General features: G+C 42.6%; 2 protein-coding genes across 3 annotated transcripts; one reads left to right on the top strand and one right to left on the bottom strand.

Moving 5' to 3' along the window:
* Window positions 1-542: 542 nt before the first annotated feature.
* Window positions 543-11,071, bottom strand: COQ7 (coenzyme Q7, hydroxylase). The gene is made up of 6 exons (XM_072120628.1): window positions 10,911-11,071; window positions 6,712-6,902; window positions 5,312-5,426; window positions 4,565-4,704; window positions 4,416-4,484; window positions 543-885 (listed from the first exon to the last, which is right to left on the bottom strand). The coding sequence occupies exons 1-6, from the start codon at window positions 10,975-10,977 to the stop codon at window positions 808-810; spliced, it is 660 nt and encodes a 219-aa protein (XP_071976729.1). The 5' UTR covers window positions 10,978-11,071; the 3' UTR covers window positions 543-807.
* Window positions 11,072-11,197: 126 nt separating this feature from the next.
* On the top strand, window positions 11,198-25,846 carry LOC140075117 (uncharacterized). Of its 2 annotated transcripts, none has more exons than XM_072120626.1 (14): window positions 11,198-11,303; window positions 13,643-13,733; window positions 15,033-15,218; window positions 16,024-16,076; window positions 16,177-16,285; window positions 16,893-16,932; window positions 17,005-17,174; window positions 18,459-18,632; window positions 19,658-19,736; window positions 20,156-20,311; window positions 20,989-22,112; window positions 23,428-23,576; window positions 24,959-25,028; window positions 25,114-25,846. In XM_072120626.1, the coding sequence occupies exons 1-14, from the start codon at window positions 11,251-11,253 to the stop codon at window positions 25,312-25,314; spliced, it is 2,655 nt and encodes an 884-aa protein (XP_071976727.1). In that variant the 5' UTR covers window positions 11,198-11,250; the 3' UTR covers window positions 25,315-25,846. The 2 variants fall into 2 exon arrangements, with proteins under 2 accessions (XP_071976727.1, XP_071976728.1); XM_072120627.1 differs by having other exon boundaries at window positions 11,199-11,303; window positions 17,005-17,171.
* The last annotated feature ends 324 nt before the right edge of the window (window positions 25,847-26,170 follow it).

The raw sequence follows: 26,170 nt of genomic DNA, 5'->3' as shown, positions 1-26,170 counted from the left end.
AGCGTCAGAAGATGGCAAAAAATTTTTTTTCTTTTTTGTACACATTCGTTTAATTTTTGAAATGTATTAAAACACAATAAAACCTAAATAAATTTGGTATCACCGCGATCGCACCGAACCAAAGAATAAAGCTGAGGTGTTATTTTGAGTGCACAGTCAAAGTCGTAAAAACTGAGCCCACAAGAACGTTTTTTTTCAATTTTTCCACATTTGGAATTTTTTTTCCGCTTCGCAGTACACGGCATGTTAAAATAAATAACATTACGGGAAAGTAAAATTTGTTACGCACAAAATAAGCCCTCACACAGGTCTGTACACGGAAAAATGAAAAGGTTATGGATTTTTGAAGGTGGAGAGCGAGAAATGAGTGAAAAAACCCTGCGTCCTTAAGGGGTTAAGAATGCAGTTTAGAAGTTTGCTTTAATAGGACTTAGTTACAGCTAAATAGCACAACAAGACACGTTGGAAATAGACTGTGGTCTTTGTACATTGCTCTGGAATATGTTGGCGTTATGCAACTAACAGGAACAGTAACATGAAAAAAAACTTCAATTAGGCTATTTTAATGGCAGCACATGGAGGGAATACATTCTCACACAGAGGCGGCCTCCAACATAGAAACAAAGACCCACAACAAGAGTCTGCAGATTAGCGTGAGGATCCACACCGCCACCTAGTGGCCGATTATAGAACACCCCAAATTCTCACGTCTGTAGGCGGCAGTTTCACCTCCAAAATATAAAAAAATAATTGTCACTTTTTTGCCCAAAAGAGACATTCATTGTTATTATCGAAACGTCCTTTTCCTTATATGCGTTCTGACAGGTAGACGGCGGCCCGACATCCCACTTGTATGGCGTTCTTCAGCAGGAAATAAGCCGGAGCCTGCGGACAAGAGAAAGGAATTCATTGGACACATTAAAACCTCCTTTACTTGTTGATTAAAAGTAATGTGTAAGGATTAGGTTTTCTGGAAAGCAGCCTCTTAGAGGAGTGGCATCGAGCCCATGGCACAGTTGGCACTCAAGAGTCCGCTCAGTGGGCACCCAGGCTATCACCCCTGCCCAGAGTTCGCCAGAGGGACTCAAGGCCTCCTCCTGCTGTCCCATGTAGCCCAGGACGAGCCACACGTAGCTGTATTTTATAGCCTTACATCCTGTGCTGCCTCGGACTGCAGTAAGAGTAAGAAAGGGCAGACAGGGCTGGATTATCATTAGACCTCCTGCTCTGGGCCCAGCAATTATTCTTGTTCAGGGGGCTCTGGAGGGAAGCTACAGTGATAATCCAGATTTCTCCTCCTCTAAAAGGTTCATCACCATTGTCCTAGAGAGATCTGCCCCATCAGGCCGACGTTTAACCCTTAAAGCGAGATACCAGCAGTCGCAGCGTCTTTGCACAGCCGCAGCGTCTTGTGAGATTTATCAGCTCTTTTATGCCAGTTTCTAACATAGAAGCGCTGACGATTGCTTACGCTCTGAAAGAAATTGCGATTACATTTGCAAGTACGCCACCTCCACGCCATGTGAACGCGGCCACCAACATGCTTTCTGAAAACCTGTGAGTGTTCATTTGCAGTCTTTTCAGCAATCCTACGCCAGGTCTGGTGTAATTTTGCCGGGTGAGGAGTAGAGGTTTGGGGAGGGGGGCATTTATAAATCTCCCCCATAGTTACCATTTAGGACTGCTGGATAAACATAATACTTATGGGGAGAATGTCAGTCCTCCATCAGGTCCGCCAAATTACATATATACACACATGGACAAAATTGTTGGTGCCACTCGGTAATGAAAGAAAAACCCACAACGGTCACAGAAATAATCTGACAAAAATATCTAAAATTTCATTGACTATGAACAAATGAAAGGCAGAGATTGCTTTTCCTCAAGGCTTAAACAGAATGTTCTAAAGAATCAAACTCCTGAAACAGACCTGGGCAGACTTCATGGTCTTTTAACTTTATATTTCGTTGCACAACCTGTTGAGGCAATCGCTTCAATCACGCAATTTGTTTAATTGTCAATGAGACGTCTGCTCCTCTCAGCAGGTATTTTGGGGCACTAGTCATGAGGAAACTGCTCCGGGTGTCCGGGGTTTGGCCTTTTCCAGACGACAGGTTTCAGCTCCTTCCAAAGATGCTAAACAGGATTTAGGTCGGGGATCACAGAAGCCACTTCAGAATAGTCCAATGTTTCCTCTTACCCGTTCTTAGGTGTTTTTAGCTGAGTGTTTTGGATCATTATCCTGTTGCAAGACCCCTGACCTGTGACCGGGCCCAAGCTTTCTGACACCGAGTAGCACATATCTCTTGATAGTCTTGAGATATCATTGTACCCAGCACAGATTCAAGACCCCCTGTGCCAGATGCAGCAGAGCAGCCTAACAGAGCCTACTCTATTTGTCACATTAAGGACAGATATGCTTTATTTTTCCGTCTGAACAAACAGCGGATGTGCCTTGCCAAAAAGTTTGATTCTCCTAGAAGCTACGTGGCTTGTCCACATGCAGTTTTGTAAATTCCAGTCTTGTTTTTTTAGGATTTGTTTTCAGCAATGATGTCCTTGGTCGTCTCCCATCAAATCCACTTTGGCTCAAATAACGACGGTGCGATCTGACACAGATGTTCCTTGAGCTTGAAGTTCACCATTATTCTCTTTAGAAAAAGCTTTTTTACCATTCGTATATTTCATCTCTTTGATTTGTCATCAATTTTCCTTCTGTGTCCACGTCCAGGGAGGTTGACAACAGTCCCATAGATCTTACATTTCTGAATAATATGTGAAACTGTAGTCACAGGAACTTCAAGCTGCTTGGAGATAACATTTCATAACATTTACCTTTAACATGCTTGTTTGTAATTTTTTTCTAAGCTCCCGAGAACTCTTTCCTTCTCTTCCTCTGGTCCATGGTGAGTAGCCGTAGCCCTACATACAGCACAGTGAGTAGCCGTAGCCCTACATACAGCACAGTGAGTAGCTGTAGCCCTACATACAGCACAGTGAGTAGCCGTAGCCCTACATACAGCACAGTGAGTAGCCGTAGCCCTACATACAGCACCGTGAGTAGCCGTAGCCCTACATACAGCACAGTGAGTAGCCGTAGCCCTACACACAGCACAGTGAGTAGCCGTAGCCCTACATACAGCACCGTGAGTAGCCGTAGCCCTACATACAGCACCGTGAGAAGCTGTAGTCCTATATACAGCACAGCGAGAAGCCGTAGCCCTACACACAGCACAGTGAGTAGCCGTAGCCCTACATACAGCACCGCGAGTAGCCGTAGCCCTACATACAGCACCGCGAGTAGCCGTAGCCCTACATACAGCACCGTGATAAGCTGTAGTCCTATATACAGCACAGCGAGAAGCCGTAGCCCTACATACAGCACCGCGAGTAGCCGTAGCCCTACATACAGCACCGTGATAAGCTGTAGTCCTATATACAGCACAGCGAGAAGCCGTAGCCCTACATACAGCACCGCGAGTAGCCGTAGCCCTACATACAGCACCGTGATAAGCTGTAGTCCTATATACAGCACAGCGAGAAGCCGTAGCCCTACACACAGCACAGTGAGTAGCCGTAGCCCTACATACAGCACCGCGAGTAGCCATAGCCCTACATACAGCACCGCGAGTAGCCGTAGCCCTACATACAGCACCGTGAGTAGCTGTAGCCCTATATACAGCACAGCGAGAAGCTGTAGCCCTATATACAGCACAGCGAGAAGCTGTAGCCCTATATACAGCACAGCGAGAAGCTGTAGCCCTATATACAGCACAGCGAGAAGCTGTAGCCCTATATACAGGCCACAGACCAATTACTAGATTGGATGTGATGCTAATTGGTGGACACACCAATTGAAGGTGCATTCGCACGTGACAGTAACATTTTTTAAAATGCATCAGAACAATTGATTACATTGCTTATAACATTGCATTTACAAATCACATGTGTTAATATGGCGTTAACAATTGCATGTGTTAACATTGTGTTAATGATTGTGTTAACGCATGCATTTGGTTAACAGCAATGTAGTCAGGCAAATCTACTCTTTAACGTACCCTTAACATGCTCCTTTGCTCGCATTTTTCTCAGGGGAACTACCATTTGTCTTTCAAGTTATTTCTGTAACCATTGTGGGTTTTACTTTCATTTAACGAGGGGCACCAACAACTTCGTCCACTCTGTGTACGGCCAGATAAAACGATGCCCCGTTACCATCCCCTCCACCGGGCGCCATGGTCCTCTACACCCCCTCCACCAGGCGCCATGCTCCTCTATGCCCCATCCATGCCCACTTGGTGTAGAGGTGACATATACGCAATTTGAATTGCAGTGCAAGAATTTGCGAATATTTCACTGATTATTTCTATGTCAGATAACTGATGTAGAATCAGTGAGAAATCTCCATAACTTACCAGTTCTGCGTCGTGCTGCAGCCCTGTATCATGGTGCTCCATCTCATCATCCCGAAACTTCTTTATTGTCTGTAGATCAATAAACAATATAATTGTAACTAATCATTGTCATAATAAGACCTGATCCCGGCTGAGTCCTGCTTGGATACCTGTAGCAGTTCTTTGTGCTTCTCCGGATCCCTCTCCATAAGAGTTCGGATCTGATTGTTATAATGATTAGATATGGTCTCCTCTACAGCCACAGTGCAGGCCATGGCACCTTTCCTCCCCAGTAGAGCAGTCCCAAACCCTGAGAAAAGAGAAAAAAAAAATATGGGGAAATGTTTTTGATCTTACCAATTAGCTACAATCAAACAAAGAGTGAAAAATGTAAAAGGGTCTGAATACTTTCCGTACCCACTGTATGTATGTATGTAGCGGCAGGCAAAATGAGCAAATTTAGGTTCACACAATGCAGCTCTACTATGGTAAAAGCTGCTACTTCTTCACTAAATCTGTGGCTGAATCCTGGATGCAAATACAGGCGGTCCCCTACTTAAGAACACCTGACTTACAGACGACCCTTACTTACAAACGGACCTCTGGTAATTGGTAATTTACTGAACTTTAACCCCAGGCTACAATAAACAGCTATAACAGTTCTCATTGGTGTCTGCAATTAAGCTGTATTGGTAATCCTGGTTCTGATGACAATATAACATTTTTTTTAAATCCAATTGTCACAGAGACCCAAAAAAAAAAAATTTAACCCGAGGAATGACTGTACCAGTGTTCTTCCATAGTTATTCATAGTTGATAAACCGTTCTCTATAGATCACCAGTCATTTACACCTGGTCGGGGACATTAGGTAGCAGATTTTTGCCTTAGTCCCAAATAAAGTAGGAGAATAACTCACCTAAAGCAAACCCCGCCACGTTCCAGAAGGGCAGCAGCGCTGTCGGACGAACTCTGTTGGAAACCATTAATTCGTTAAACTTCTTCAAATGATCCTTCTCCTGATCCCACATGTGCTGCAACAAAGAGGACACATTTTGAACACGATACAGACACTGCTCGGAGCTCATCAGCTAATTCCTGTCTCTAAATAATACAGTTTGTGCAAATTCGGCGACTATTTAATTATGGTAAAACATATAGGAAAAATTTAGTAAAGATTTGGATTAAAATGTTAATACGGTTTTGGGCCTACAGCTCCTATACATAATTGTGTGTCTCCAGAAACTACTAACAGCCATTGCATGGTCTGATTCGGCAGTCATGCTCTCTTGCTGCTGCCCCTCTCCTGTTTTTGTGACTGGTAGGAAGCACAGAGGAAAGGATGAATGCACATTATCGTAAGATCAGACTACATGGGGTGGATTTTTGTAGTCTGTAGCCATGGAAACACAGATAGCAATGGTCTATACACAGAAACTAAATGTAACATTAAGACCTTTTTTATATTATTTTTTACATATCATATAATTTTTTTATATTATTGTGAAATGTAACATATAACCATTTCATATTCCAAGTTGTGATCTGTTCAAAATGGCAGCATAATAAAAATAATATACCACATTTCTTGGACTAGAAAATGCACCCTAGATTGAGTCACTAAAAAGGAAAATATATTTGACACCAATTAAAAATTCCCTTTTGGTCACACTTAAGCACAGTACACACAGCCCTGCTACAGCCATGCATTCACACACAACACTCTTGCTACATTCACTTATTTACTTTGGTCTGCTACATACATTCACTAATGTGAACACAATCAGCACTGCTACATCCCTTCACTCTCACACACGGTCCTAGCCGCAACTTCTTCTCTTTCTTATCTGGTCTCATCCCTTGGCAGCATGTAAGGGTTTAAAGGAAATCTACCATCAAAATCAAGCATAGTAGGGGCACTTACTGATAGATCCAGGCACTGTAACTGTGGTAATCTTTTCGTATTTGTTATCCATAACAACTAATGATCAACTTTTAAAATGATGCTGAGCCAGAAGGCAATGAGGGTGTTAACATAGCCCCTCCATGCTGCAGATTCACAGGCTGTTACAGTGTGAAAGGAGTAATTATCTCTTAGATCAGGTGAAATGCTTTGTCAGGGCTTCACTCAATCTCCAGGAGAGCGGCAAGGGGTGGGGTGCGTCTGGAAGTGCAGGATCCTCCTGACATTTGGACTATAAGACGCAGGCACTTTTTAGCAAGTTTTTTTTCTTCTAAAATAGCCAGGTCCTGGGTGCATCCGTTAATGACTATGAAGAGGCTCCTAATGTAGGGCGTCCAACATAAACTGGACTGTACCTGAATGATGGGTCCTACGGATGATCTGCCCAGCACTGCCATCTGTCCGGCATAAATCCGATCTGCTCCGTACTCTCCAGCATGATCCACCCGTATTATTCGATCCAATAAAGCTTTTTCTTCTTCCGTGTAGAGCCCTGAGCTGTAATGTCTGACAGATCCAGCATGGACTGCGGCGCCACACACTACTCCTGGTCATGAGAAAACAAGTGTAAGAAGCATCATATGTAGTAAAATCTGTACTGTTATATTATATAACGATAACACATATCTACCCACATGGGGAAGTTGCTTATAAATGGGACTGTCAGGGCAGTGTATCTGTCAGCAGCTGGTTTGTTACAATGTAGCCTGTGGCCTTTGACATACATACAGTACTGGTTAAATGACACGTACATTTGAACTTTAACCCCTTAGCGCTCTGCGCCGTAGCTGTACTGCGCTGAGTCCCGCGAATAGCGCTCAGCGCAGTACAGCTACTGCGCAGAGACGATGCCGGTTCAGCGCTGTATAGCAGCCGAACCGGCATCGTTAGCCGCGGGATTTCAACGGTAATCTACCGTTGACATCCCCGGCTAACACCCGCGGTCGGAGTGGGCTCCGATCGCGGGTGTTTAACCCGTTAAATGCCGCGGTCAACGCGACCGCGGCATTTAACATGCCTTCTGGGGGTCTTTACCCCACGATCGGCCCCCCCGCACCGTTTTCGGGGGGGCCGATCGCTGTTTTGGCACCTCTGGGGTCCGATCGGGACCCCAGAGAAGCCTGGAGGGTTTACCTTTAAGATGGCGTCTGTGACGTCATCTTAAAGGCAAAGTGTCAGCCTATGCATCTGCATAGGCTGGCACTGATAATACCCTGCAATACATTAGTATTGCAGAGTATTATCAAGAACAAGCAATCAGATGATTGCTTGTTCATATCCCATGGTGGATCATGTAAAAAAAAGTAAAAAAAAATGTTTTTCAATAAAAAATTACTTTATAAATCACTAAAAATGCCCATAAGCCCCAAAACATATAAAGAGACATATAACGCTCAAAAAAGTCTAAATCATAACACAAACCCCACATATATAGTATCACCGCGTCCGTAACAATCCATAGAATAAAACGAAATAACTATTGAACCCATATGATGAACGCCGTAAAAAAAAAACGTTAAAAACCCGCCAAAAATTATGATTTTTACCTATTATATCCCACTAAAAATGCAATAAAAAGTGATCAACAAAACATATGTACTCCAGAATGATATTGTTGCAAAGAACAACATGTCCCGCAAAAAACAAGCCATCGACCAGCTCTGTAGCCAAAAACGTAACAATGTTATGCCACTTGGAAGACAGCGATGCAAAAATGATAGATTTTTCCCCACATTAGGGTTTTATTTGGTAAATTTAGTAAAACATAAGAAAAAATATTCATGTCTGGTATCCCCGTAATCGTATCGACCCATAGAATAAAGATAACAGGATTATTAGGCTATACGGTGTACACGAAAAAAAAAAAAGTAAAAAATCCAGTACAGAATTGATGCTTTTCTACTCATGACCTCAAAAAAAGTTCCAAAATTTTCAACAATAGGTGATACCAACCCCAAAATGGCAACACTGGAAAAAGCATCTCGTCCCGCAAAAAAAATGCCGTCACATGACCCAAATAACGGAAAAGCGAAAATTTTATAGCTTTCAAAAGGGGGCAACCAGAAAACTAAAATCCTGGCAGCTGCAGGGTGCTCCTTCCCTTCTGCGCCTTGCTGTGCCCCCATAACACAAGTAATGTCCACATGTGGGGGGTCGCTGTACTCAGGAGAAATTGTAGAACAAATTTTATGGTGAGTTTTCTCTTTTTATCTTTTGGAAATGTGTAAATTTTAGGGCTAAATGAACGTATAACCGACAAAATTTGACCATTCTAAATTTCACCGCCATTTTGATTCAATTACTATGAAGATCTCAAGGGGTTAACAATCTTTGTAAATGCTGTTTCTGATAGTTTGATGGGTGCACATTTGAAAATGGGTTGGTTATATAGGGGGTTTTGTTGCTAAATATGTAAAATTTGATTTCAAACAGTATTTATCCCCAAAATAGTCAATTCCGAAAATACGGAAAATCGCTATTCGATTTGTAGGCCGCGTGACGTCAAAATAAATTATCCAAACATTTCAAAAATTATGAAAATGTAAAGTAGACAAATGGGAAATGTTATTCTGCAAGTTATTTAGGTGGTAAATCTATCTGCCTGAAAACGCGGTGATTTAGAATTTCGAAAATGGCAAATTTTTCTAAAAATTCATCATTTTTTTCTTTTTTTTGTAAATAAACGCAAAACTTATCAGCCAAAATTTACCACTAAAATGAAGTACAACATGTGGGGAAAAAACAATCTCAGAATCGGTTTGATAAGTAACAGCGTTCAAAAGTTATTACCACAGGAAGAGACACTGGTCAAATTTAAAAAAAAAGTTGCCAGCCTTAACCTGCAAACAGGCTGCGTCCTTAAGGGGTTAAAGAACCAAGGAAGAAAACATGAATCCGAAGAATCCTGCTGATCTCAGCAGCCCGAGTCATAACATTTTTAGGAGGTAGGTGATTATTACACTCCAGTTATCAGTTAACAAGGATCATATGTCAGTTTTCATAAATAACATTATTCCTCCACTAAATACACATTCTGGATTCGCTTTTCCATAATTGTGTCAGCCCTCTGTTATATCTCCTTGAAATTTAAACTGCCCATCATCAAAGTTTACCCCATCTCACCTGTAAAGAAAGTCTCCTCCACAGTCTCAATGAAAATGAACAGAGAAGAGTCAGATTTGCCTGAGATGTGTCTAGTTTAGAGGCTGCAGGGAGAGTGTCCCTTCAGATGCCCGTACCTTAGGGTCTATAGCAGTGATTTTCAACCTGTGTGCCGGGGCACACTAGTGTGCCGCGACACATGGTTGAGTGTGCCGCGGGGAAAGTTCCCCGAACTATGGTGCCCCTGTGTAGCGCTGCCGCCGCGCCCCCGTGTTTCGGCCCCCATACTTACCTACAAGCCCCGCGTCGGTGATCCGCCTATCTTGTGTAGCTCCTGCACCGCGCAGCCCAAGTCACGTGACCAGAGGCACGCGGTGCAGGAGCTACAGAAGGTGGGCGGATCGCCATTAGGAGTGAAGGTACGCGGAAGAAGACATCAAGGGTAAGTATATAAGGTTATTATTTGTATAGGGAAGGCAGCTAGGGTCTTTTTTTTATTAGTAAAGGGAGGCTGGGGCTTTTAATTAGTAAAGGGGGGCCTCTAGGGCCTTTTAATTAGTAAAGGGGGGCCTCTAGGGCCTTTTAACTAGTAAAGGGGGGGCCTCTAGGGCCTTTTAATTAGTAAAGGGGGGGGTCTCTAGGGCCTTTTAATTAGTAAAGGGAGGCCTCTAGGGCCTTTTAATTAGTAAAGAGAGGCCTCTAGGGCCTTTTAATTAGTAAAGGGAGGCCGCTAGGGGCTCTTAATTAGTAAAGGGGGGCCGCTAGAGGTTTTTATTAGTAAAGGGAGGCCTTTTATGACTGTTTTAGTGTCATTTTGTGCTATTTTGGTTGGTGGTGTGCCCCAGGATTTTCTAAGTATAAAAAGTGTGCCGCGGCTCAAAAAAGGTTGAAAATCACTGGTCTATAGAACCTAGAAACATGCTGCTAGTGTCACATTAAAGAAAAGAATCTCAGCTTTCAGGTGACAACAGTCTTGTGGCTCTGTGAGATACAGTCACAGCTGAAAATGTTACCTTTTAAGAATAAATTGGCAGCTGTATAGGGCGCTTGAATTTGACAAGAGACGTGGTAACACCCAGTTGTCAATTTAATTATATTTTACAGCAGAAACAAAAGAGGAACAGCTCAACATAAAGTTATAACAAAAGAAGTTCCAGAATTGTTATATAATTATACACAGGCAACATAAAGGGGTGAGGAAATGTGGCTCCCCCATGTCAATCAAAGTTGATCACAAGGCGAGTCTTACCAATTCATCTGTGTATGTGGGATTGCCACCAATCCGCATTATCCTGACAGATCCAAGTGATGGGAAGAGGAGAACGTCCCTTTAATACTCCTCCTAGTGGTCTGCTAACAAGCTACAGCTCCAAGAAAGACCCTGTCCCCCAATGCATGCTGGGAGTTGTAGTCCATGCAGAGTGCTGTGACATAGCAAACAGTATACAGTCACCTGGAGCCCTGGAGACACTGCAGTACACCTGCCTCAGCCTCAGCAGCGCCGCCGCCCTCTCCATCATACTTTCCACCTTCGACCTTCCTTCTGCACAGAACTGTCGCCTTTACATAACATTGGTCGCACACTTCTGACGTCATCCAACCAGCCGACGCCGCTGCTAGGATACCTCCAACGCTTCTTACTGCATTCTAAATTATAGAGGCAAAACATTGTGCAGCCTGTGTGTCTGCAGTATAGGCGCCATTTTGTTGACGACACCTGCACTTGCTGCACGGTCCACACCCCGTGTTCCTATGGCAGCGCACAACATCCATCAGCAGGAGAGCAGAGGAGCATGGAGCGCGCAGTGCCCAGCAGTGTCATCATCCCGGCAGTGGCGGCCCGGCTGTGAGTCCACCTGTACACACATAGGAAACGCAGCCCCCCCCCCCCTTAGGCTAAATTCACACTGTAGTTTTGTGTTGCGTTTTATTTAACCCTCTTCTGCTTTTCAAAGTCATTAAATCACTGCTATTTATGAAAAGAATATTAAACATGGGATTTATTTTTCCTGTAATTCAGAAAAGACACAAAAAATGCAAGACTCTGGCTGATAGACGGGTAAAGGTCACATAGAATGATGTTTTGGGCACAGGTTTTGGGTTAGGCACAATAGGCACATGTCTAGAGGTTTCTCTAATAACCACTAATGCACTGGTAATGTCACTGTCCTTTCTAATGTCACAATGCTGAATGCTTTTCAGCTCTAGAAAAAAATAGTAAAATTTAGAAAAATAATACTGTTGACACTGCAGTTTAAGTACAGCAGCCTCCCCACAGTACACATGGCAGCCGTCTAATACCAGCAACCTGGGCAGTATTCATACTTGACAACCTTTAGCTAACATGAAACAGGATTGTGCCGCACCAAGGATTTTCTGGACTTCCATCATGTGACTAAAGATCACCCTGTTACTCCCCACTTCAATAGAGTTGAAAAAAAAATAATCATTGCTAAAATTCCACCCCCTTCACTAAAATTATTTTAAGTGACAGATTGTTACATTCACTCATAGATTGTAAGCTCTTGTGAGCAGGGCCACAATCCTATTGCTCCATCTGATCTGCCCAAGTTATTACTTTGTATGTATTTGCATGGATTTGAATATGATGGAGTTATAGAAATGAAGATTTGTTATTATTGTCAAAATGGAAGCGAAGCCTGAGCCTGATCGAAGATGCATATTATGCATTACTTCACTTTTTAACATAATGGAGGTCATTGACTAAGGGCCCAATTCGCGTTTTCCTGACTTGTTACCCGAATATCTCCGATTTGCGCCGATTTTTCCTGAATTGCCACGGGATTTTGGCGCACGCGATCGTATTGTGGCGCATTGGTGCCGGCATGCACGCGACGGAAATCGGTTGGACGTGGCCGAACGGAAACCCGACGGATTCGGAAAAACCGCCGCATTTAAAAAAAAAAAAAAATAGTGTCCCTGGACACGTGCTTACCTTCACCAAGTATAGGATCGTGAACTCCGGCGGGCCTCGGCGGACTTCAGCGCAGCAGCAACACCTGGTGGACGTCGGAGGAACTGCCTTATTGAATCGCCGGAAGACCCGAATCCACCGCAGAGAACGCGCCGCTGGATCGCGAATGGACTGGGTAAGTAAATCTGCCCCAATATTTTACAGACAAGATAGGGTTCAGAGGTTTGTTCTTAAGTCGAAACTGTATATTTTATAATTGTAGATCCAGACAAAAAAATTTTTGGCCCCAGTGACAATTGGAGTTTAAACTTTTTCTACTGTAATAGGAACAAGGATTATCAATAAAGCGTCATTGTAGACACCTTACAGCTGATCATTGCAGTCTGGGACTATAGTAAAGCTTCCAGAGAGCTTCACCAGAGGTCAGTGGGGTCTGTCTGTAACTGTGGATTGTCTGTAAGTCGGGTGTCCTTAAATAGGGGACCACCTGTATAGGTATCTTTAAAGGAAATCAATCACTGCTATATAGTGGTTCTGAGCACCGATAAATTCCATACTGCTGGGGTGCTGCAGGTGCCCCTTGAGCTGTTCTCCGCCTCCCTCGGGCGCTCCAGGTCTGCTGTGTCCAAGGTTTTAAAAAAAATTTTTCTCCAAAAACAGAACGTTTCCGGGCTTCAGCTTTTCATATCATTCACCTGCAGCACGGGAGCAGCATGTAAGTGATCGGTGCTCAGAACCATTGTATAGCATTTTTACGGCTGGTAGATGTGTCCTACTAAGAATAATAAGACGTTCCTCAGGACTTATTTTATTATAAATCTATACTCCAATACAGGCAGTCCCGGGGATACGTACAAGATTGGTTCTGTAGGTTTGTTCTTAAGTTGAATTTGTATGTAAGTTGGAACTGTATACTTTATAGTTGTAACCCCAGGCAAATTTTTTTGGTCTCTGTGACAATTGGATTTTAAAAATGTTGGGTTGTCATAAGAACCAGGAATTACAATAAAGCTTCATTACAGACACCTGTGATAACTGTTATAGCTGATTATTGTAGCCTAGGGATAAAGTACAGTAATTTACCAAAATCCAGAGGTCCGTTTGTAACTAGGGGTCGTCTGTAAGTCAGGTGTTCTTAAGTAGGAGACCACCTGTATATACTATATATACTATTATTATAACTCTGTACTCTATGTACTGATGGTTGATATTCTTTAACAGAATAAATATGAAAATCTATTTGATTTCAGGAAATATTATCTTGATGTAGAGAGGAAAGAAGTTGGATTTGATTTGTCTGTAAATCCGACAGACTCTACGGGAAATAAAAGATTGTATCAGGTGAGTATAGAGGAGGTATAATATGGTGAAGATATATTCGGCAATGTAAGGCACAATTCACACTCGTGTTAGGGGTTTCCATTTTAGGACTGCATAACGCAAACTAAAATCAGGAGATGAACGTAAGATCTTCCATCCACTTTCTGGTTCTGGATAGACTTCTATCTATCTTCTGTTATGCTTCCGTTATTCATACCTGGAAAATGCTGTGATAACTTTTCAGTCGATAGGGCCTAACTTGCTGATCAGTGGGGGTCTCAGTAATGAAACCCCCACAGATAACAAAAACGAGGGGTCCGATAGGGGGTCTCTATTTCTCTATGAGGTCTCTTAATCTCTATGGAGCTGACGGAGATCACCGAGCGCTGTGCTCACCGATCTCCGTCAGCTCTATAAAGATTAATGGAGCAGAACGGTCATGCGCAGCCATATGCTCCATTACTCCGATGGAGGTATGTGAGACCCTTGGTTTTCGTGATCTATGGGGGTCTCATCACTGAGACCCCCACTGATCAGCAAGTTAGGGCCTATTCTGTGGATAGGGCCTAACTTGTGTTCATGGGAAAACACCTCTAATAATAGAATGGTATTTTGGCCTAAACACAATTTTGAGTAAGTATTTTATTATTAAATTGCTGAATCTTTATTATGTATTTTCCTGTGTCTGTCAGGCTGAGTTCACACGTTGCGTTTAGTTTGCGTTCAACTCATGGGTTTTTATACAGCTGAAGAGGAGATTTACATAATTACATTGTTGTCAACCTTGCGTTTACAAAATGCAAGCGTTAATGCGTTGTTCACAAATGCGTGCATTAACAAAACGTTAACACATGCGTTTTGTAAACGCAATGTTGACAACAATGTCATTAGGCATATCTTCTCTTCAGCTGTTTGAAAATGCATGTGTTAAACGCAACGTGTGAATGCAGCCTCAGGGAGACGAGAAAGTTTGAGACGCCATGAGGACGGACTGAAGCGGTGAGAGAGAGGAAGCTGTGGAGCCTTCTCCCTCTTCATCCCAGACAAACCTAATGATTGGTTGTTACCATTCCCCTAGTCAATGAGGTGAGGTCAGTAGCCACCCTGATACTGTCCCATGAGTGGTGACTGCATATGCTGTCTGTAAGGTCACAATTAACAAAGAGAATGGTGACGTGTATGTCATTTATATTGTATATCATGAGGAATAACAGAGGGAATCCACAGAGCAAATTCGTGACAAAAGTGAATCTAGAATACCGGTAGTTTTCCCAAATACATATAAAGAGACGCAAGGACTGATAGATGCATTTTCTTCAGTCTGCAGGACGACGTATACGGCATCAGCCTCCGAGACCAAAGGAAAACCTTCTGGATAATAAACTAGAAGCTTCTCTGAGATCCTACACCAGAGCGGGATGGACGAAGAAAGTGGAAATAAATCCGGATTACAAGCTACAAGTGCAGAGGAGAATCCGGGAGAAGATGTCCTCATTCACCATCCCTGTATGTCACATCTATAGCATCTTCAGGGGCTTCCATGGTAGATACTATCCTGTCCCCACTATGTCACCGTCCAGGAGGCAGCGCTTTGTGATAGGATCCTCCCCCAGGCTCGTCACTCCCCATATTAGATCCGCCAGAACTAGATGTGACAGCTGATCCGAGCAGATTGCCAGTACCAGCTGTCTGTAGGTTACCAGTATGCAGTAGCAGAGCCAGCTTTCTAAAATCTGCACCCTTCCACTGTGTAATATTAAGCTAAAGAGGATCTATGGACCTAGCGGCAGGCAATATGAACAATTTTAGGTTGACACAGGGCAGCCCTGCTACTGGGTTTATGTAAAAGCCGCTACCTCTTCCCAAAATTTGGGGGATATGTGGCTGCATTCCGGATTCAAATCCAGAAGTCCACCACTAAAATCCATCATGATAAATCCGGGACACTTACTCATAGATCCAGGCACCGTGACTGTGGTAATCTTCTTATATTTGTAATCCATGGCCTCCTTCCTTCTAAAATCCACTTTAAAATGTATGCTAATGAGCCTGAGGGGCTCAATGGGGATTTTACCAGAACCCCTTCATGCTGAAGCTTCAGAGGCTGTTACACTGTATAAAAGCACTTCTCCCTTCCCAGTGTTTGAACCTACACCAGGCAGAGGGAGAAAAGTGCCGAGAGAGGAGGGGACAGTGTAACAGCCTGTGAAGCTTCAGCAGCTTCAACATAGGTATTAAAGTGAATCCCCCAAAGTATTAAAGTGAATTGTAAGGCTACTTATAATAAATTAACAAATTTCTATATTTACAGGAGCGTTTTGCCAGAAATTATGTTTTTCTCAGAGACGTAAACTGGAAATGCAGGTATTTATAACAGCCATAAATTTAATATCCCATTATTGGCCAGATTGCTACATGCCCTGGTCCAATATTAGAAGTCATCTTATATTTGCTTGTTTACTAGTGACTGGAAAGTCGTCTCTTTGGGTATTGACCGCCGCTCTCGACAAGCCGTGTCACAGGGAGAATTCAGAAGGCTCATTTCATCCGCTGCAAATCTGATTGTGGCTACAGTAAGTAACAAGCCGTACTGAGAGGGGTCATTAATTTATGAAAAAAATACAGTATTATAGAAGGAGGAGTTAATAGAAGGTGGTGGTGGAAATAACCAATCAGGGACCTTATCTCTAGAATCTGATTAATCGGATTAACTCAACCGGTTATCCCCTGTTCTTGTTGGATATCCTTAAAGGGGTTTTCCCACAAACTAAAGTTTGGCTCTATCCACGGGATAGGTCCAACTTGCTGATCAGTGGGGGTCTCAGTGCTGAGACCCCTACAGATTGCAAAAACAAAGGATCCGTCTGCCGTTCATGACTGCTCTGCTTCATTTATCTCTATTGAGCTGACGGATATTGCTGAGCACAGCGCTCACTGATCTCCGTCAGCTCCATAGAGATTAATGGAGCAGAACGGTCATGCGCAGCCTTCTGATCCATTAGTCTGAAGAGCGGCGAAGAACCCCTCGTTTTCGCAATCTGGGGGTTTAGTTTGTGGGAAACCCCCTTTAAAGGATGAGGGGGGCTCCCAGATTTTACTTCAGAATGACCTCTGATGGCTAAATCTGACTGCTGGTGGACTAAGAAATATTCTATAACATCACAACATTTTTTATTTTAGACTTCAGAACATCATTTACAAGATCTTCACCACCACAGAAGTAAGTATTCCTAAAGGAAATGTGATAAACTGAGATATGAAATGTTAAATAATGTATTCCTCATTTTAATAGGGGGATCCCCTTTAAAACCAAGTGTGAGGCAATCACTTACCTCGGCAAGGGTGAATATTCCAACAGCTTGTGAGGAACCTTCTCCCGGTACAGAAACATCATCTCTGGATGGGGATGGTGATACATACAAGGATCAAAGCCTAAATGTGGACATTCGGAAGAATCAAGTAGTATGTCCTGCTGTCTTTATACAAACACATACAACGTAGAGGGCATATTCAATGCACATACTGCTCCATGTTCTAAATATGCCACCATTAAATTGGCATTTATGTAATGTCCAGAATCTATCTATCTATCTATCTATCTATCTATCTATCTATCTATCTATCTATCTATCTATCTATCTATCTATTTATCTATCATATTGCAGCATTGGGGGAGAAAAAAAACATTTATCACAACTTGTACCCCCGAAAACCGGTTTACGAGCTGTGATTCGGGGCAGTGCAGGAATTGGGAGGGGACGGGGTACTCCTGCAGTGGGCTGACATTGCTGCCTGCACCTCTGCACTGCCCTTTCAGACGCAGGCCATGACACACTTCTATGGCACTTCAGACCTGGTTTATAAGTGTCCGGAGCCCCCTGATAAATCCGGTTTGCGCCGATTGGTGGGGGCATCAACCTGCACTAGAACACTATACTTTATCATGTGTCCACAACAGTAGTGGCTGGAACCTCTCTGGCTTGATAAAGTACAATAAGTTTTTTGTCTTTCACCTGGGTCTGGTCTTCTAATTTTTTTGTGCACGAATTGTGGGTCCCAGATCTGGGCTTACACCCAATTGAATTCTGTTTTAGCATAAGTGCTGTTTTTGTTCTAGTTCTTTCTCATATATATACCTTATATACTCGAGTATAAGATGATCCGAGTATAAGCCAAGTTACTTAATTTTATCAAATATACCAGCAGCGGCTGACATCATAGTTGGTGCGAGGGACAGGCAGTGCGCACAGACCTGTCGCTGAGCTGGAGCCCCGGGCACATGAAGAAAGAAGAGGCGCTGCCCGGGCCGTCGGAATGGCCGTCGAGTACTGAGTTTATTTTTTATATACCCGAGTATAAGCCAAGTGGGGAATTTTCAGCAGAAAAATTGCTCTGAAAAACGTGGCTTATACTCGAGAATATACGGTATATATATATATATATTATACACACATTAGTCCATCTTCAATCAATCTATTTCTATCTGCTATCTATTGTCTATGATCCTATCTATATTCTACCTACTGTATATCATATCTCTCTTTATAGTTGTATACACAAATGGTGAAGGATAATTCCACAATTGTCTCAGTGGTGAATAGAAATCTTTCTGTTAGGATTTGTCACACAAAGCCCATATAACACAGTACGGCGTTCTTCATTTGTTTCTTAGTGATGGAGGACTTGTAATGTCACTTTAAGGATTTGCAGCTATGGATACATGTATAATCTCTTTGTGCCCGGCAGGTGCCAGCTTCAGATGAGGACATAGATTATGAAATTGCTGTCCACACCATAGTGAGAGATCAGGAAGAAGCTTCACCTTCCATGTTTATAAGACTGTATGGAGCAAGTGGTAGAAGCAGGACACTTATCCTTCAGAATCCATTGCCTAACAGCATTACATCCGGTGCCGGACAGGTGAGAGCCCAACTCTATAACTAATTGTCTTACAATGAGGATAACGGGCGCATCCACCCATGAGAGCCTTGTGACTGGTGTTGTGGATAATATCTGATTTACCAGTGACATTGTGTGGTCATTGGATCAGAGGTGATAGTCTCTTCGGCAACCCTGGTCATTGTACGACCCCAGGACCACATCGGGCCCATCTCTGATCGGCTCACGAGAGATTGTTGAAAATTGTAAGGCTCCTCTCACCATCATTAAATATGTTGCAATTAGGTCCTCCATATTTTCATTGAATCAATGTAATGTTTTATTTACAGTTTTTTTTTTAATTTATGGAATAGGTTCTATACGGAATACAGTATATAGGTATTGGGTAGAACTGAGTTCTTATTATTCCGGCCCTATACAATCGTTCCAAATTTCCATGTGGCCTCATGGTAAAAATAAATTGCCCATTCCTGATCTGTGGGATCCAGCACAATGGATCAGCTCATTTCCACGGGTCTGTCTTCCGATTTCATGTTTCCATGTACTATAGCGCACAAGGGAATTCTGTAAAGGACATTTCATACCCTACATGAGGTGGCCAGTGTTTTAAATGGGTAAAATCTGATGACAAATTTAACTATTAAAATAACAGCGATATTACAGAATACCATCAGCGAGTCCCACACACACTTAGGCCTTATGCACACAAGCATTATGGGGACTGTGATCTGGCCACGAAATTTGCATACAGATAATGGTACCCGTAGAGGTCTATGGCACCCGGTCTGTGTACACTGTGAAACATATATCACAAGAGGAACAGAGGCAGCCATTTGGCTTTCTATGGGGAGGGGTCGGGCGTGCTCACCCCTGCTTTCTCCTCCGCCCGTGTTACAGGCCGTGTGCAAGAGGAATTACTCTTACAAGTAAATAAATTATGTAGAAAGTTGGCAGCGTAATCATAATTTTGCCACCTCTGTCATGGGCACTTGCAAGTTCCTTCAATCTTATTTTTTGTTGCCGTAACATCTTACTTTTTCTTGAAGGCTTTAATTTTTCATGTCAAAACAAAGGATCTTGGAGAAGTAACTGATTTATGCATAGGGATTCACAGAAAAGATAGAGGTGAGTGTATATGACTCTGATTGTAGTTATTGTATTGTACATCAACATAACTAATACTATTCCTGGATTGTAGCTGGACTTGAAACATTGGGGGAAATCCATACACTGCTGTGTTCTTTTATCTCTGCATTAAAACCCCCCTTGTGCTTTGGGGTTGTGCTTTGTTCAGCGACTATATCTCACACACCAGTGCACCAGAGTGCTCAAAGTTTAGCTACAATTTCTGGAATATATATAACAGTCCTGCAGCTACTAACAACACACAAAGGTATGATTACACAGATCTCCAGGGACAATACCTAACACTGTCTGCTGCTTTGTACGGGGACATCTGCTGTAGACTCCCATCAATGTAGGATGTGATACAGATATATTGATATTCCAATGGATATGACATTCATTTAACATTTATTTTTCAGCCTCACCTTTGTATTGCAAGAAGGTTATAGTAAAGAAAGGGACAACGGAGTATGTATTTCCATATAACAACTGGCTATCCCCATGTAATACTATAAAGGCACAAATATCAGCACCGGATACTACCGCCAACAGAGCACAAACGGCAAGACACAAAGGTAACCTAGAGAATTGGCACATTAGCAGTGCTGAGGAATCATGGGGGGCAGTGTAACAACCTGTGAAGCTTCAGCAAGAAAGGGCTCTGGAAATGCTCCCCAGAGCCCTTTAGGCTCATTGGTATAATTTTAAAAGTTGATTTTGGAAGGAAGAAGGCCATGGATAAGTAATTTACCTTTAACTCAGTAAAGAGTACCTCGGTGCTTGGATCTATAAGAAAGTGGTTTATCATGCTTCATTTTTATGGTAGTATTCCTTTAAATGATGAACAGGCCCTGCTTAAGGACTGATAACTTTCACAAAACTAACAGCATATCAAAACCCTCGCCAGGCTAAATTTCACACCACATGGGCAGATGTAAGATATCATTTTGTGGCATCTTGTGGCAAAACTATGTGGTCCCAAAAAAGCTAGTTATCATGTGACACACATATCTTAACATGTGAAGGCGAGAGGAAGGCTCAGGAAGGACCTGTAGATCTTCTTACTGTTTTAGGTCTATGGATCCACAAAGAACTCGCATTGTGTGGACACTTGTGCACACTGATTGTCTTTGTAGCCTATTGCAGTCCTATGTAGCCATCATCTCCACAGCTAATCCCTCATAGCCCAAGACATCCATTCCCCATATAAATTATGTTTGTAATATTTCAATGAGATGTTTTATATTTTCAGATAATAAAAACTGTCAAAAGACAAGGGATAAACGTAGACCAACCACAAGTAAACCACTAAACAGCAAGGACAATGACCTTTTGGTATCGTCTAAAGAACTGGGATTTCCACATATCCATGAGGAAAAATTAGAAACTGCTAAGAAAGAGAACAGAAGTGATTTAGATAGTGATAGGACAAATAACACAAAGTCTACCAAGTCACCAAGAATGGCTGAAGGACACACACCACCAAAGCCAAGAACATCACTAAGAAGTTTTGGTTCCTCAACGAGAAGACGTCAAGTTGTTCCTGCCTCTGGAAAACAAGCCAAAGTTCTAGTATCTTCAGAAAAGACTGGTACAAGCAGAGTCATTTCAGCGGTAGATAAACGCTTCACCTCCATGACTTCAGATGTTAGAAAGGAGAAACCTGTACTAGAGGTAGGCAACACGGATGAGGTCACATCTACAAATTCAAGTTCAGGGAAAAAGCTGAATACAAGGGAGGTTCAGAAACACAGCAGAGCCAGCAGTCCGGCCGGCTATGTCTTCTTCGCCGTTGAAAGCAAAGAATCATCGGTTATTGTTCAAGTGAATGGATGTAGTAAGAGATATACACAAGACGGGTCTACCGGTGGAAGGTCAAAAATGGTAAGAAGAGAATCTTCTACATGTGTAAACAATGAGCCACATTGTCCCGGGGAAAACAAAAACTACCTAAGTTCTGATAAAGGATCTTCAGAACTTGCTTTACTGCAAGAAATTCTTTCAGATTCTGGGAATGATGTGACCTACAGCTCGCTTGACTCTCAGCCTTTCTCCAGCTGTGGGAATAATGAAGAAGAAAGAGATAGACGTGAAGCAGATGAAGACGTCACTAAAGAACATAGAAAACTCCGACACCACAATAAGTTGTGCTCTCAGGCAGATTGTGAAGCCAAAATGACATCTGGTTACAGCTGTTCATGTGAAGACCACAGCCTCTACGAGACCGACTCTACACTGGATGAGGAATACTTCTTTTCAGATACAACATTGGAACCGAGTCTGTCAGATGATGATTATTCCGATTCCTCTTCAAAATGTAATGTTTTAAACCCAGAACCAGAATCCAGCAAAGGAGAACAGAATGTTGTTGTGATGGTATGTGATAGGAAATAAATACTCTATACTGGAAGTTCTAAAAGTAGAAATAATACTGGACACATTAGGCAGTTACATAGAACTGTCATTCTGTGGAATAGCCTGCCTCAGGCGCTGCTCACAGCAGGGACAGCAGAGAGTTTCAAGAAGGGTCTAGATGCCTTTTACACCAAAATAACATTGACTGTTATGTTATATAGAATTGTTTCCCCTAAATCCCTTCCTCATCCAATCCCTTCCCTTCCTTGGGTGAACTTGATGGACAAGTGTTTTTTTTCAACCATATGTCTACTATAGTACTATAAAAGCAGTTCTGCCCCATCAAGGCATGAGGTCATCAATATTTGTGAAGGTGTCCTGATATTCTGCACCAAAGATGTGCAGACCCGCTGTTATTCTTTGAAGGAGGTGTAGCTGGAGAGTTATGACCCATCCTTCTCCCCTTCCTCACCTTTTCCTGCCTCTGTCAGTTAGGACTGATAGTAAAAAGAGAGACACAGTGGGAGACGCCATGAGGACGGACTGAAGCAGTGAGAGAGAGGAAGATGCGTATATACATTGAGGGAAGTATGGTGAGAATAGGGAAAGACTGGAGCTATCAAAGGAGGCAAAGGTACAGGTGCACAAACATACAGAGACAAGTCTAATGGAAGAGATTCATTGGAAAGTGGCCAACCCCTTTAGGTCTTGTAATTTGTGAGGTGAGGCCTTTATGAAAAGAAGCAGATTTTAAAGACGGTTCGTCGCCAAGGCTGCACTTTGAACCTTTTGTCACGGTCTTCGGGATGTCTTGGCCTGTTAATAAGAGAATTGCACACAAGAAATTACTTGGCACTGGAATCGCTTTTGATTGTAGACAAGGGTAGCATGAGCAGCCTGAGCACTCAGTGGTTACACATCATTATAGCCACCATTAATGATTGGAAGTTTTGTACTAGAGTAGCCCTTCTATGGATTTAGACCATTGAGAATGGCTTTTATTCCCCATATATATCAGTAAACCTGGGCCTGTCACCAGTTGTCCTTCTTTGGTAGCTACTACGAGGACTTCCCTGTAAGACTTGCTGTTTGGCAGATGCTCTGTGCCAGCCGGCTAGTCACCACAATTTGGCTTTTATCTCTTCTTTTTCATTTGCCTATTTTCCCTGTTTCCATTAAAACAAATTCAGGACCTGATTGCTCCGTTTCTGCTTATATACCCCACCCTACAATGGGCGACATCATAAAGAGAGAATCTCTGTAATTCACGTCACCCATGTTATGTCCTTCTCCTAATGTGTATGTCCCTAATAGTTTTTTCTATATTTTATTGTAGAAAAATCGCAGGCATCAGATCCGTAGGCAGAGAAGAGTGGAATCTTGTAGTGAAAATTCTATTATTTTTCAGCGCTCATTAGCGGCAATTCACAACGGAGATGACAGAACTCTTAGAAATTTGTGCCAGTCTCATTTCTTTTTACCCAGGTAAAATATTCTATATTGTTACAAATACAAATGGTAACGGACAGGTCTAAATGTAGAACAAATACTCTCATGCTTGAAAAGGTCTCACCATGAAAAGGGCATTCAATTTTTTCTATAGGACGCTTCCATGTCTGTCTAGATGTAAACTTTGTTACAAAGTGGTGGGTGCTGGTAGACTTCCTTTAACCCCACCCTTCCCTTAAAAAAACAAAAAAAGACAAACGGTGGATATTTGGTTTTGTCACGTCAACCTTCCGGATGCCTTATTTATCCCACACATTTTGGAATACACCTAGAAACAGTATGGTAGGCAAACAAAAAAATGAAAAAAATACACTTATTACAAAACTTCAAAAAAATAAATAAAAAATCTTGATATATTAGGTACAAGTCCCCATTTTTTTTCTCCAAAAAGTTGAAGATTCTCCTAAAAACAAGCCCTCGAAAACAAGAAATAAAGAAAAAGTTACAGATTTTAGAAATGATCTACACTTGGGAATCGTTGGCAGGAATAGGACCCTCTGAAATCAATAAGATAGGAAAGCAGAGGAACATACTGACGCCGCCTTAGTGCAACATGTTCATCATCAGATCCTATAGCAGTGGTGGCGAACCTATGGCACTGGTGCCAGAGGTGGCACTCAGAGCCCTTTTTGTGGGCACCCGGGCCATTACCCCAGCACATCAGACAAGACTCAAAGAATCTTTCTGCATTTCCAAGCAACATAAAAGATGCTGCTTTCAGACATATATTAAAGTGATACTTCGCTACTTGGGACTGTAGGAAGAGGGAGAATGAGTAGACAGCGCCAAATTATCTTTGGAGGACCTTCTGCTGTCCCCTGCTGTACAGAGGGACACTGGAAAGAAGCTAAAATGATGCAGATTTTCCATCTTGTCCTCAGGAGGCCAATATGATCAAACATTGTTGAGGAACAGGGAGCAATAAGTTACTGCTTTAATTTTTGGCTGGCACCTCACAATAAATAAGGGGGGGTTTGGGTTGCAGTTGGAGCACTCGGCCGCTAAAAGGTTCGCCATCACTGTCCTATAGCGATAGTGGTAGCACCATGGACACCATAAAGTGTTTTCAGAATTGTTGTGGGAGACATCTCTTCAACACAGGAGCTATCAATGCTTGCTCCATTAAGGGGTGGTAGTAGTAAGTGGTTAGTAGTAGAAGATCTTTGCACAATACTACTGGGCTTCTAGTGCACCCAGATGTTAGAAAGCAACTGTGAAAAAAAGGAAAACACCACCATGTCCTGAAATGTTAAAATCAGTCTCCCAATGACATTTACATAGAAAATATAGGCGGAATATTTAAATGTAAAGTCTCATGTTTTGACTGCATCCATTAGTTATGACTTAACTATTTTTAGTGTAACAGATGAAGAAGGGAAAACCCTGTTACACCATGCCGCAACGCAGGAGAATCCAAGTATTTGTCAGGTACACACACCGCATACTTATCACACTTTATCTACATAAATAAGTTTCATCATTTTATGAACTCCTTCTTTTCTGTATTGTACAGGTCCTCTTGGGCACCAATATTGGACTGGTGAACATAGACCAGCAGGACAAGTCTGGGAAGACGGCTTTACACCACGCCGTGCAAAAAGGAAATTCAAAAACTGTAAAGATCCTTCTAGACAACGGCGCAAAATCGGAAATTCAAGATAAAAAGGCCATGACTGCTTTGGACATTGGTCTTCGGAAAGTTCAGGCCAAGTAAAGGGAAGGAATTCTGTATACAAATGTATTCCTGTGCACATATACCCATAGTTACAACAAGGTGTAAATAGTTTCCAAAGTCTCAGGATATATTTCTTACTACGGCCCCAGGATTTGTAAAATAAATTTGCACCTTACAATGTCATAAAATTACTATTGTAGTAATAGGGAGGAAGATGATGAATTAGTTAATCTCCGATATTTATACGGCTGTAAGGTGTTAGTAAAATGTTGTGGGGCGAGAATAAACACTATAATACAAGCACTTTGTAAAGGAAGCACTTCTGCGTTACCCCAGTATGTTAAATGTTCAAGTTCTTTACACTACTATTAGAAAAAGACTGAACAATTAAGGCTTATTGTGGAGGGGTCACCTGCGGCTGCCTTGTCCCCCGTGCGGGCCCTGCAGCTACAATGGCCCACGCTTTTGGGATCACACATAAACCAGTTATTGGGTGACCATACAACCCCGGTACAATCCTGCAGCACTTTTCCTATAAAGGTAGAAGGCGTGGTAGGTGGATGGATGGGACGTGAGGATAGCCCTTTTTTGGGCTAATCCTCACGTCCCGGGTGTCTTTTACAAAACTTTATGTACATCTATATGCAAATTTTTTTATGCGGCTACTGGGGCGTGGAGTAGCCGGGCATGAGGCTACTAGTCGCGGCTACTCCACGCCCCAGTAGCCGCGTTACTCCGCCTACCAGCTAATCTTCGCTTGTGCAGAACGCAGGACTTCGGCTGCGCGGCCACGGCTCCGGAACTACTGCGCATGCGCAGTAGCCGGGGGACCCGCCGAAGATTTCCTGGTAGGCGGAGTAACGCGGCTACTGGGGCGTGGAGTAGCCGCGACTAG

The sequence above is a fragment of the Engystomops pustulosus genome, chromosome 8 (genome assembly GCF_040894005.1).
Source record: "Engystomops pustulosus chromosome 8, aEngPut4.maternal, whole genome shotgun sequence".
In the NCBI taxonomy this organism is placed as follows: domain Eukaryota; kingdom Metazoa; phylum Chordata; class Amphibia; order Anura; family Leptodactylidae; genus Engystomops; species Engystomops pustulosus.
The sequence above is the reverse complement of the archived record's forward strand: the minus strand, read 5'-3'. Positions and strand labels throughout refer to the sequence as shown.

Excerpts from the sequence above, each read along its gene's own strand:
- COQ7 (XM_072120628.1), bottom strand. The coding sequence starts at position 10,977 with ATGATGGAGAGGGCGGCGGCGCTGCTGAGGCTGAGGCAGGTGTACTGC. Across the intron at positions 6,903-10,910 it reads CAGTGTCTCCAGGGCTCCAG|GAGTAGTGTGTGGCGCCGCA; the intron begins GTGACTGTATAC and ends TCTCATGACCAG. Across the intron at positions 4,705-5,311 it reads CGTGGCGGGGTTTGCTTTAG|GGTTTGGGACTGCTCTACTG; the intron begins GTGAGTTATTCT and ends CTCTTTTCTCAG.
- LOC140075117 (XM_072120626.1), top strand. The coding sequence starts at position 11,251 with ATGGAGCGCGCAGTGCCCAGCAGTGTCATCATCCCGGCAGTGGCGGCC. Across the intron at positions 16,286-16,892 it reads CAAATCTGATTGTGGCTACA|ACTTCAGAACATCATTTACA; the intron begins GTAAGTAACAAG and ends TTTTTATTTTAG. Across the intron at positions 25,029-25,113 it reads AGAATCCAAGTATTTGTCAG|GTCCTCTTGGGCACCAATAT; the intron begins GTACACACACCG and ends TGTATTGTACAG.